We start from the raw sequence: 12,668 nt of genomic DNA on the forward strand, positions 1-12,668 counted from the left end.
ATATATATATATATATATATATATATATATAGTATGTTCCCTGTGAAAGAAAGTGAGTCCGCTGAATTTACAGAATACATGCACGTCATGGTGCATGGTCAGGATGGTACCACCTCTGCCTCGATCTCAGCCAGGAAAAATCCTGAGGTTTAATGATGTGCGTGTGCTGCTGTGTGCAGACCAGATAGTAGCTGACTGAGAAATATTCTAAATGTAATTCCGAAACTGATTGGCAGCTCCACACTTTTGAATGGAGATGAGATTCAACCGCGGCGCAGACCTGGGTTAGGGCGCCATCGCGGCTCATTTACAATTAGCGCCACATGAGAGGGTTATCGTCCCGATGCGCTACGAAAGGCGACAGATCTGCACTTATCCGAAACGCAGAACGGAATGAGATCGGCTGCGTGCGTGGGAATTGGGGTGGGGGGCGTGGGTGGGGGGCGTGGGTGGGGGGAGGTGGGAGGTGGATGTCTTTGATGTGGCAAAAATGTCTGTGGAGATTTGAGCTTTTGAAGTCGGCTCCCCTTAGGTTTGCAACTTTAGAACTTTGTTTAGCGAATAAAAGCTTTTCTTTTTTGCTGCCGCGACTGAAACGGAGCTGGAAAAAAAAAAAAAAAAAAAAAGATCAATTCAAAACATATTTTCGATAGGAAGTAACTGTAATTCTTAACTGTCATACAAGTTTCAAAGTATGTGCAAGAGTGCAAAAGTCTGTTTAAAACGCTAACGTCAAAGTCAGACTTCTCGCCCTTTAGCTTTGAGTGGTGCAAACCTGCCAGTTGTTGGCAAGCTTCTCTGGTCATTAGCCAGTATCTTCCAGCTACATGTTGTTTACATCAGCATCTGTTGCTAGCATCTGCTTGGTAAAACTAGCATATTGTAACGCAAATGATATTTAAGGAATTGTATTTTTCATGTTGCACTGAGCTGCCAGACGCTTTTCTATGTAAGTAACTTTTCTGGATGGATCGTTATCATCAAACTTGCTGACAATTTGGAATTTTTAAAAAAGCTTTATTTATTTATTTATTTTTTTGAACCCCAAACGACCCCACTTTTAAGGTCACGCAGTGTTTGAATGTACAAACAATAAAAACGCTCACTCGTAACTTTAAAGGACACATTACCAACTCAGTGACGTTGTTGCTATATTTAGCTTCTTTTCTGACCCCTCTAATGGCAATTACATTTTTTTTTAAGTGACATAAAAGAGTTCACCCTTTGACTGCTGAACATGGTATGCTGAATTTGTAAAATGACGGCCCCGTTTCTTTTTTTCCCCTCCGTATAATTGAGTGACCTTCCGAAATGTCAGCGCCTTTGAACTCTTCACTCGCCTAGCGTGACGCTGTCCACCTTGGGCCGCGCGGAGTAGGGCAGGTTCCTGTACACCTGCTCGATGATCTTCTCCTTCACCTGCGAGATGGTGTCGCAGCTCAGAACCTTGACGGGCGTCACGTCGGGACCCTCGCCGTGCACCAGCACTTGCAGCGTCTGGCAACAAGACACAACAAAGTCGGCGTTTTGTCGCTGTCCTGTGAAAAACGCGCATGTCCAATTTTGTCATTTGTTTGACATTTTCACATTAATGAGGTGTCTGGAATGCGCAAACCCCATTCTCGTAAAATTGAAAAAGAGAAAAAAAAAAGCCTAATATAAATTAGTCTAAAAAAAGGGTTGGTTTTTTTTTTTTTTCGGTCTTGTTAAAGGTCAGTCATAGATGGTGTGCACATTTCCAAAAAAGTAGAGCAGGAAACTAAAAGTACACCACATCGCACACAAGACGCGGCAACAAACTGCGGAGAACGAGGGTCAAGTGAGACACATTTTATCTGAGGCGAGACTAAGGGCAGCTAGAGAAATGGAGCCCTGCAGCAAAATGGCGACACGGGCCAACCAGAAAACAGCACTGTAGCAAGTCGAGAATAAAGGCAGAAGGAAAATGGGCTGCCACAGCAAAGTGGAGACTGAGGGCAGTCTTACGCCACTGAAAAGGTATCACCTTATATGCTGTTCTGGGGTTCTTGTCATTCAGACGTTAAAAATAGAATTATGCAATCGTGTTAGGGAAAGTACCAAGGAGGAGAATGAGGGTATTTGCTTCTTAGCAAGGGAGACAACACTGTATCCGAGAGGAGACTGAGGGCAGTAAATCAAATGCAAGATGATGGTCCACTGCAGCATAGGAGAGACTGAGGGCAGGGAGAAACCAGAGTGCTGCAGTCAAGTCAAGAATGTGGGCAGCAAGTTAATGGACTGCTGCAGCAAAGCGGAGATTAAGGGCAGTCTTTGGGCACCAGAATGGCTTTTCCGTATGTGTTGGTTTGGCATCGTTGTCCTACTACAGGGGTATTTCTATATCAAAAAGTCAAATTCTCATTTGTTCGTGGGGGGAGGCAGGGGTCTCAGTAAAAATAGTGAAACAAAATTTCAATGAAAATTCAATTGCTTCCATGTCTGTTTACGACAAAAACATTGACTTTGTATTTAGCGCTTCTGAATTCCAACGACTTTCCAGGGAAAGGGTCCAACTAGCCCAACTGGATATCGTGTGGCCTCGCACCCGAAAGGCACATATGCGTGCGGGCCGACACACATCGGTGGTTGCCACGGTAACCGGGCTTCACACAGGCGGAGGCACTTGATCGGAATTCTGTCACCTAATGACCGCGGCTCAGCGGGGGCAACTTGAGTCACTCGGCCAGGAACTAATTGACCACTTGATGCAATCAAGAGAATGGCAAGGGGGACCTTGACGTCAAAGAGGTGGTGGGGGGTGGGCGGTGGGAGGTTTGGGGGGGGGGGCGGCTTTAGGGGAATTGCAGCAATCCAATCCTACTCGCTCTGCATTTGAGTGTCAATGTGAAGAGCAGCCCGTGAAATCCAAAGTAATCGTGAACGCCTGTGAAATCACGTCCGCGGGGGATTGGTGGGGGGGCTTGCCTTGCCCTCTCCACTGTAATTCAATCACAGGAAGAGATCCATCACCGTGGGGGGGGGGGGGGGTTGACGGCACGATTGGGGGCTAATTCGATAATTGTCCTCGACATCGCCATTACCAAGTGGCCATTTTATTAATTTTTTTGTGTGTGTGGGCATGTGTGTGTGTGCGCTGACATTGACAGTGTTCGCATTAGCTTTTTCGTAACTGAAAGGGGGGGGCTGGGGGGGGGGGTCAGATACAGCACAGTGGCGTCCAAGTTGAGTCGTGAACACGTTGGCTGGCCTCCGTGTCTTTTTCCACCCGAGCACATGACACTGAAAACGGATGTCATACAAAAGCAGCTGGTGGCCTCGGGGGCAGTCTCCCCCGCCATACATCCGGTTACCGCGGCAACCGTGAAGCGCAAACTTTAAGCAGCTGTTGTATTCCTACACGTTAGCGCGTCTCATCTCACCAGCACGGAGTACTCCACGTCATCGCCCAGCAGGCCCGTGTCGTTGAGGGTGTACTTGGCTTTTTTCACTCGGGCGTCGACGGGCCCTTTCTCAATCTGGTGCTTGATGGCCCGGAACAGTTTGTACAAGGGCTCGCCTGCCGAGTCCTGTCACACAAACGATTACAATTAAGCGCATTGTGATTATTTGGGGGGTTAGAAAAATATAGGAGGTACTGTGAGAAACTATAAAATAAAGAAATGCTAACACATAAAGTTTACCAAGCTCTACTGTATTAACGTCTCTGCAAAAGAGAAGGTTTTTCCCCCAAGAGGAGACTGAGGGTAGCAAGAAAATAATAGCCCGGTGAGGCAAAGTGGAGAATATGGGCAATAAGCAAACAGCTGTGCAGCAAAGTGGAGAATGAGGGCAGCAGGAAAATGTTGTGCCGTGAAATGAGAGCATCATCAAAACGGAGGCTTAGGGCAACGAGAAAACAGACTACTCCACAAAAAGTGGAGACTGAGAACAGTGAGAAGACAAACCACGAAAGCAAAGTGGAGACTGAGGGCAGCGGATAAACGGGGCGATGCAAACAAGTGGAGAATGAGGGCAGTACGAAAAGGGAGGGCAATAAAGGCGGTGAGAAAATGGGGTGTTGCAACAAACTGGAGAATGCGGCAAACTGCAAATTGGAGAATGAGGGCAGTGAAAAAAATGGACTCATGCTGCACTTTGGAGACTGTGGGCTATCAAGAAAATGGAGAAATGGAGCGCTGCAATGACATGGAAATTGAGGGCAGCGTGGAAATAGTGAGCAGCAGCAAAGTGGAGAAAGTGCACAGTGAGAAAATGTTCTGCTGTATACAAATGGAGACTGCGGGCATAATTAAAATGGAGCGCCATGGCAAATCAGAGACTGGGGGTGGCATGAAAATGAACAGTGGCAGCAAAGTGCAAACTGAGGGGAGCAAGAAAACAGGTTTGTTGCAGCAAAAAGGGGACTGTGGGAACAAATAAATTGGACCCCCACAGCAAAGTGGAGACAAAGGGCAGAAAGGGCAGAAAACCAACCACTGCAGTAAAATAGAGAATGTGGGCAGCAAGAAAACAGAGATCAACACACCGGGCAGTTTCACTTGAGGAGACTGAAGGCAATGAGAAAACGGTTCGCCGCAGCAAAGTGGAGAATGCGGGCACTTTGACCTCAATGATCATTGCATGGTCGGTGCATCCGACTGAAGTGTGTTACCTTTAGGAACTGGTAAAGGCAGATGGACATCCAGTTGCACAGCATCCTTTCTACCACCGTCTCGGATCTAAAACACAAATTACAGGACAGCGATGATTGAATTTGAAGATTTTTTTTTTTTTTTTCAACTTCAATTAGTTTTAAGCCTTTTTAGATGAGGACCCATCGGAAACGATTCCTCCGAGGCCGTCACGGGCCATCATCGATGTGTGTAATGCAATACAAGCAGAAGAACATTAGATATTTGGGATTCAAATTTATTAGAGTGATATATTGAACAATTACAATAGGAGAAACACTAACAAAATCATATTAAAGCAATTGAGACGAAACAGTACGGAAGCCACATTTGAAACCTTTTAAGGCCAATCCAATCAAATGATTTCTTCCATGCATTTTTGACCACTCGAGACAAAACAGAACGTCTAATAAAACAAACAAACAAACAAACAAACAATCATCCCCGAAGATTTGTTCAAATGGCGGCAAATGTCAAAGCTGCTGGAAAGAGTGCCTATTTTTTTTTTTTTCTTTCCAGTGCTGCTGGGTCAATTATCCCAGTGACAGCACGGAATGCGGCGATGCACATTCAAGACAGCGTTTCTCCACAATGTTGACAAGGCATTTCTGGGAAGCCTGTCAGTGTCGGTGTCGATCAAACTACTCCATACTCAGCCGACACTTTGACGGATCGTCGCGACAGATATCAACCGGCGGCGGCCTCCCTCGTCCCCATGCATTGGTAGCGGTTAGCATGCCTAATTAGATGCGCTTAAGAATTTGGAGCTGGGGGCGGGGGGTGGGGTGGGGGTGGGTGGCGGGCGCGGGGCGTTCTCGTGTTGGCTCAATGACCTAATCAGCATAATGAGCCTCTCTACTGGGGGGATAATTAAGATGCGCATTTGTTTAACAGCCAGTGGCTAAGTGGCAAAACACGGCGGAGAGTTCAAGTGACATTAGCGCATCTCGCTAACAATGAGGGATGACAAAACAAGAGAGGCTTTCCGCTTTGGACGTTTTGACTTTCACATGATCATGCATGGCGATGAGATGAACAAAAATGTTAAGGCTAAGGCTATTTCAATGAAATAACCCTCCAAAATGGCTTGGCCCAGCATTCAGACCCATATCCAAAGGTCCTCTTAAAAGTATTACCCAAGTCGATATCACCATGAGGTGCTCTTGACACGTCCCCATTTCACTCCCCCCAAAATTGGAGATTTTCCATTTAACTTCATATTGGTTGTATTAAATAGATGACGTACTGTGAGAAATGCATATTGGTCAAGCTCCCACACTTTATTTAAAATATAAAACGACAAAATGACAATTTACTTGTAAATAGCAAAATACGAGGGCTTGCTGACAGGGTGGAAAATGACAGGGTGGACATTTTGGACTTTAATAAGCATGTAGTGGACTTTCATTTTATAGCAACATGATTCCGTTAGCAAGCTGACTGTGTGCTGTTTAAAAAAAATATTTCCAATTCCTGAAAGGTTCTGATATCAGTTGATTACTTCACTACGACAGGGTGGACATGTTAATAAGCTTGACAAGAGCCAAGTAAATACATAAGCAGAAAATTACGAAACATTAGTGCAACTATTCAGCAACTATCCATGTACGGGCTGAACTGAAAAAAAGATGACGCTTGCTTTTTAAAGCACGAGGACGGACGGGGTCTGAAGACGATTATCTTTATGAATAAGGACGGAGGGACGATAACGGATGGGGTGCCCAGGTCGCGGATGGAAGACGGACTGGCAAAATAGGGTCAAGTGCCCATCTCTGTGAGTTTCATTATCCCGCGACATTTTCATGATGACCGAGTACCGATTCTAAGAGTGATTCTGATGAGGAAACCAAAGGCACTTCATATCGACCCACGTGTCCCAGAAAGTCCTGGTCCTGATAAATTACCCCGTAACTATATTCAGACATTATTTCCAGAACATTTATCGGGGGAAAATTAGAAATATCAATTAGTCTAAATCTTGTTATGACAAAAAAAAGATTTTTTGCACAAATTTCCATTTAGTTTCCATTATTCAAAGGAAAGTTTCCAAATTAGCCGACTGAATATTTACAATTTTCCCTTTAATGATTACCACTCGGGCAAGTGCCTCAGGCATGAGGAATACAAAATGAGAATTACTCTGTATTCATTATTGAAACAAACTATGTTATACACTCGTTAGAACTGAACTTTTTTCAAACCTCTTCTATGAATGACCTGGCAGGTTGTACAAAAAAAGAGTTACAAAAGTTTGTCCAGCCCTGCTTTCCAGGGTCCCTCACTCACCGCCGCAGCATGAGTTTGGGGTTTTTGCTGTGCACGTATTCCCCCATGAGCTCCAGCAACAGCGTTCGCATGATGTCCGTGTAGTACTCCAGCTTGCCGTGTAGCGCCACCGTCAGCAGGGAGGCGAAATACACCTTGGCCCTGGCGTTGAAGTCATGACTGCGCTCCAGGGTGCGGATAAACTGCAAATGGTGGCACGCAAAAAAGAGGAGAGATTAAGAAAAAGACTCTGGCAGTGTCCAGTAGGAGTGAGGCGAGGAAAATGTACGGAAAGCTTTCCCTGGGAGGTCTAACTGCGCAATTCAGAAAATGACTGCATTGGCTCAGTTGGTATTTACCAACTATTTGTGAACAAACATGGATTAGGCTCTTTTGTAACTAGTATTCTGCAATTGGATCAATTTGTTTACCATGTTTGACAAGGAGTATTGTGTAAAGATGTAGACTCCCACTACAGCTACAAGTTGTCGGCTAGTTAGGCGACATTTAACCCCGTTACTTGTTTTATCTTGGTGGGTTTCTACTTTCTATTTTTATTTTATTGCACTGGTTCAGCTATTATTGACCAGCTTTTTCTAAACAAATGGAATTAGATTTGGATCTTTTGGGACTGCTTTACGTCCATTTAACAAACAGAAGCAGCGAGTAACTGTCTTAGGGTGTTCCACAGGGTTCAATTTTGGGGCCCCTGCTCTTTTCATTGTATTTGTTGCTCCTGGGTTCTTTCTGGGAAAAAAAAACCAAGCACGATATTTCCTTAAACTGCTAAGCGGATGACAGTCATATCTATGTCCCGTTAAGTAAAAAGGCCACTTTCTCCTAAAGGCCACTTTTGTCCTGTCTGGAGGAAATCAAACCCTGGATGGCACAAAACATCTTGAACTTCAATTAAAAGGAGACAGAAGTTATGGTGTTTGGTCCTAGTGGTCCTTATACGTCTCACCGTGTTGACTTGCCCCCCCCTGGCATCTTATCTAAAGCCAACAGTCTCAAATTTGGGTTTTGGGACAGTGATTTTAAATTGGAGCGGCACTTAGGTGCTGTTGTTAAATCCAACTTTTTTAATCTTAGCAAACTGGCAGAAGTAAATCCTCCTAATTTCACAAAAATGACTGTAATAAACTTCATTTTGGAGTCAGGTAGTTCTCAAAATGCTGATGCTCGCCTCTTAATTGGAGCTCATAGGAGGGAGCACTGAACTCCAATTCCCGTCCCTCTCATTGGAATTACCTTCTGTTAAACGTTAGGCGAGCTCCCTCTCCGCCTTTAAAACCCGTTTATATTCTTTGGCTTCCGACTCAGCGTGAGACTCGGCAGTGTTTTGTTTACCGTTTTACTTTGTTCTAAATTTATGGTTTTAAGTGTCTTTGTTTTCATATGTCAGATTTTTACATGTACAGCACTAGGCATGCAGCTGTGGTTGTTTTCAAATTGCTCTACCAATAAAGTCGAGTTGAGTACAAATGTAGACTCGCGCTCTGTTAGATTGACTCGTCTTTGTGATACGATTTGACACTATACACTACATTTGCGGTTGATTTTCACTTGGAGGTAACTCTGTAAATGTCTTAAAAAATAATGACCGACTGCAAGCCAATAACAACCATGGCGGTAAACATGGTTGTGTTCTGCAGTGAGGCTTAGATAAAACACAAATGAGAGGCAGGGGAAGCTCTCACAGATTTGCGGTTAACACCTCCAAGGCTGCTTCTGCGCCAGCACTGTTGGATTATTAGAAGCCTTCCAATCTGCTGCTCTGCCGTGTCTACAGCCGTCTAATATTGGACCCGTCAGCATCTGACAGTGGGCGCCAGGGTAAGACAGGCCGGATTGAAAATAGAAGCCAATAAAGGATTCCACGCTGAGAGGTAGGAGTGTGAACAGGCACAGATGTGTAGCTTTAGCTAGGGGGGGGGGATAAAAGATTTATCTGAATAGTAAGATCGAAGTTTTACTTACTTACATGAGTTGTTTCCATACCATTGATTAAAAACATTCATAGATGCAAAACAAAACCAGTTTTATCACCTGGTAGAATTTTCCTGAAGAAAACATCGCTGTTAATACTCTCCACAAGTCAAGTTAGCACATTAGCATCTTAACGTTAGCAGGTTTAGCTTAAATTAGCAGCAAGCTCATCTACAGTATATCAATATTAGTGAGTGCCGGACTAGTCGTATGATATAATCAGCCGACAAGTCTGTAATGTTGTGGGGTAGCATGTTAACATTAGCTACATAGCATACGGAGGAAATGCATTTTGACAATGTCAAAATAGACAATCTATTGGCGCTAAAGGTGAGCTCAGGTCAGTTGTTGTGTGTAACACTACCTTTCGACTGTCGACCATTTTTCATAAATAAAATAAAATCAGATTTCATTTCATGTACCGATTGAATTTCACAAACATTTATCATGCAAAATAATGAAAAAACATAAAATGATAATGAATCTATTTAAAAAAAACAACTAAAACAACAAATATAAAATCTATCTAAAAATGATAAATACGTGAAATAATAAAAACAAGAAAACAAATTTAGGTGAAAATCTTCACATTGCTCACGCAAGATAAAAATATGAAAGCAAAGTTATAATACATAAAATAAAAAACAAACATTCAAGATGTATACAAATAAAATCCATACAAGCAAAACAAAACAAAAAAAAAATCACATACATTTTTCTAAAAAGCTAATCTTTACAAAGGCCAACATTTCAATAAAAATATCTTTCCAGAAGCCACAATCCTCACATTTCATTTGGATCTGATCCAGACTGTGCATTTGGCAGCACTCTCGATTTTAAACGGAAGATCCCATCTAAAGCGTTTGGGCCCGGATCTCTCAGCTGAGGCTTGAAATTTGCGGAGCTTATATAGGCTCTTGCGTTATTTGCTCAGAGCAGGTTGCTGCCTTCACTGACATCATGCACCTCGCGCACGGTTTTGCTGTTTAATACAGTTTTGATGTGCTTGAAACATTGCCTTCCTTGTCATGCTCCGCTAGACCCAGAAAAGCTTCTCATTATTCCGCAAGAGCAACAACAATTGTGTTTTGTTGCTGAAGTGATTATATGACATTTCCCCCCACAAAAAATCAAGTGCGCTTACATTGATGAGGAATGTCTTGGAGTTGAGGAGGTTGGAGAACTGGTTGAGCGCCTGCGTCACGGTGGTCCGCCGAGCCTCCGGGATGTCCAGCTTGCCCGTGATCATCACGTCGTTGGCGCCGTCTTTGGAGGGCAAGAAGAAGACGCGGTCCGTGTAGGTCTTGTAGTCCAGGAAGGGGATGCGACCCTCGCTCAGGTCGTTGGTGTGGTCCTCCATTTCAATCATCAGGTCTGGCGCACACAAGCGAGGCGGTCACTGATGAACATTACCGCACCGCATGTGTGCATGCTTCGAATGATTCATTCCTTTCTTAAGCGTTTTTTGAAACAAAGTCACCTGATGCTTCACAACAAAAACGGTCAATGGACAAAATTCATTGAAATGATACAAACACAATCAAAGGCGAGAACACGAGTGAGTAAAGTGAGTTGAGGAGCTTCATGTATTGCTTTATTTTATTTTATTTTTTTGGAGGGGAAATTACCCTAACACACCTGTGAACTCTTTTTTGCAGCGGTCTCGCACGCTCTCCTCCAGGTTCTCCAGCTGGTGCTTTACCTTCTCGTACTCCCTCTCGGCCTGTTGGCTCTTCCTCCTGCGCACACGCACGCGGCTCAGCGCGAACCCCAACATGATTCGGACAAACACTTGAGACCGGTGTCCGAATATGTGCTTTTCTTAACTCCGCCACTCTAGTTAGTATTATTATTACTTTTTTTTTTTTTTCCCATTTGGCTGAAACGTGATTACATGGCGAAGAAACAAGCAAGTAGAGGGTGTAGAAAGACAAACTGAGCTGGAAAATAAAACAAGCAGAAGCTATTATAATTTAAAAAGCAATAAGAAGCAATAAGTCAACACAGCGGACATTATCGCAACAACAGGTTATCTTTGTAAGAGGTATGTAAATGAAGAGGCAATTTGTTTTGATTCGGTATGAACTTCAAATTGATATAATGGATTGTATCCTGTATTATACTATATGGATGTGTTAGTACTATAATATTCTATTATCATAACCATTAAAGGGGAAGTCAACCCCCAAATGTTCAATAATATGTTCTACGCAGCTCGGCTAGTCCAAACACAGCATTCTGATTAATATTACGTTTGTGAAATATGAGAAATCCACCCGTTTTTAGCCAGCTCACGGGGGCGGCCATTTTGCCACTTGCGGTCGACAGAAAATGACAATCACAGTTGCTCAGTGCTCAGCTTCAGAGAACGGGTGAGCCGTCGTTACCTGAGCCCTGAACAAATGTGATGTCGTTTTCGGGCGACAGAACCGACTTCCGAAAGATCCCAAAATTGTGTCAACTCTTTCGACATCAATTGTTGATCATAACCTTCGTGAGTGACCTTGACGATTTATTGTATTTCAAACTATTACATTGTGCATCCGGTTAGTGTGCTACGGTGTTGGTCATTCCGAGGAAACGGAGTGACTTACCTGTAGCAGTAGACGGAGATGGCAATGATGAGCAGCATGGGCACAATGACGGCGGGGATGATGATGTAAAGCGACAAATCGTTCTTGGTCTCGTACTGCACCGAGCCCACCACCCACTCCCCTTTGCCGAACTTGATCTGCGGATAAAGCGCATCAAAAGGAGAAGGCGGAATCTTATTATGAAAGCGCGTTTCACGCATTTATTCCGGTACGGATGGGGTCACGGTTACAAACGAGGATGGGGCCATTTGTATAATTGTCCTGCTTTTTTTTTTCTTTTTTTTTTTTTTTTGCTGCGTTGGAGGGTTTTAAAGTGCTGCGAGTCGGTGGTCCCGAATTGAGTGAACAAATCCGTGGCTGTATTGTGTCTGACGCTTAAATCAGGCGAATTTTCTGTTGGAAGCATCCCGCCCTGTCTAGAGTCCAGCCGTGTCGCTTTTTCACACACTGCTGAAAATGAAACAATAGCTCACTGAGCGCCCATCATCATCACCGTCGCGCGGGCTATGAAACGCGGAAAATTAGAATACATCACATTGATTCATTTCATATTCAGTGGAACGTCAACTCACCGCTCATCACAAGGGATTGACTCGACAATATGTTGCGCTTTCTCGTTGGCTTTTTGAGTGGTTGGCTTTGTTTTGGCTTTATAACGGATGGACCGCGAATGTGTTTCTGACCATTAGATCCAGCAGCTCGGGCCGAGTGTCGCGGCGGTGCCTCCGGGACCGGGCGCGAGGCTTCGTGGAGGGCGGGTCCAGGAACAGCTTGTCGTCCTGGAGCGTGTTGACCAGACAGGGAACGTCGCCCACGAAGGCCTGAGCCTCTTTGGCCGTCATGGCTTTGGAGAAGCCTCGACCCTGCGGGACAGAGAGTGGTAAGAATTCCCGAGGTTCGAATAATGACTTCTTCTCCGCCGCCGTGGTTTGAATGTGTGAAGCGTCACTCGAAAAGCCGATTTCCCGTGAGGTAAATGGCTTACTTCCTGGGGGGCACGACGTGAGTAGCTACCGCCGACCTGAACTGAAAACGATGGCAAAAACCCGAAAACACAAATGGGCAAACGCGTATGCGAGCGTATTACTCGCTTATTTGCAGCGAGGCTTCAAGGCAGCTCTTTAACTGTATTTCCGAGTAGGTAAGCGGCAGGCGGAATGAGATGGCT

The 12,668-nt window shown here is 44.4% G+C and overlaps 1 protein-coding gene across 3 annotated transcripts in view; it reads right to left on the bottom strand.

Annotated features, from left to right (window-relative positions):
* The window catches only part of plxnb2b (plexin b2b), a 183,434-nt gene that overhangs the window by 15,250 nt on the left and 155,516 nt on the right, over positions 1 to 12,668 (bottom strand). For all 3 annotated transcript variants that reach the window (XM_086027394.1, XM_086027395.1, XM_086027393.1), the window contains 8 exons: positions 12,184 to 12,363; positions 11,501 to 11,637; positions 10,545 to 10,645; positions 10,051 to 10,280; positions 6,939 to 7,120; positions 4,634 to 4,700; positions 3,402 to 3,548; positions 1,341 to 1,497 (listed from right to left, as the gene is read on the bottom strand). In XM_086027394.1, coding sequence (XP_085883520.1) covers positions 1,341 to 1,497; positions 3,402 to 3,548; positions 4,634 to 4,700; positions 6,939 to 7,120; positions 10,051 to 10,280; positions 10,545 to 10,645; positions 11,501 to 11,637; positions 12,184 to 12,363 — 1,201 coding nt within the window. The remainder of the gene's footprint in view (positions 1 to 1,340; positions 1,498 to 3,401; positions 3,549 to 4,633; positions 4,701 to 6,938; positions 7,121 to 10,050; positions 10,281 to 10,544; positions 10,646 to 11,500; positions 11,638 to 12,183; positions 12,364 to 12,668) is intronic.

The sequence above is a fragment of the Filicampus tigris genome, chromosome 4 (assembly GCF_054856515.1).
Source record: "Filicampus tigris isolate MCC_2025a chromosome 4, RoL_Ftig_1.0, whole genome shotgun sequence".
NCBI classification, from domain to species: domain Eukaryota; kingdom Metazoa; phylum Chordata; class Actinopteri; order Syngnathiformes; family Syngnathidae; genus Filicampus; species Filicampus tigris.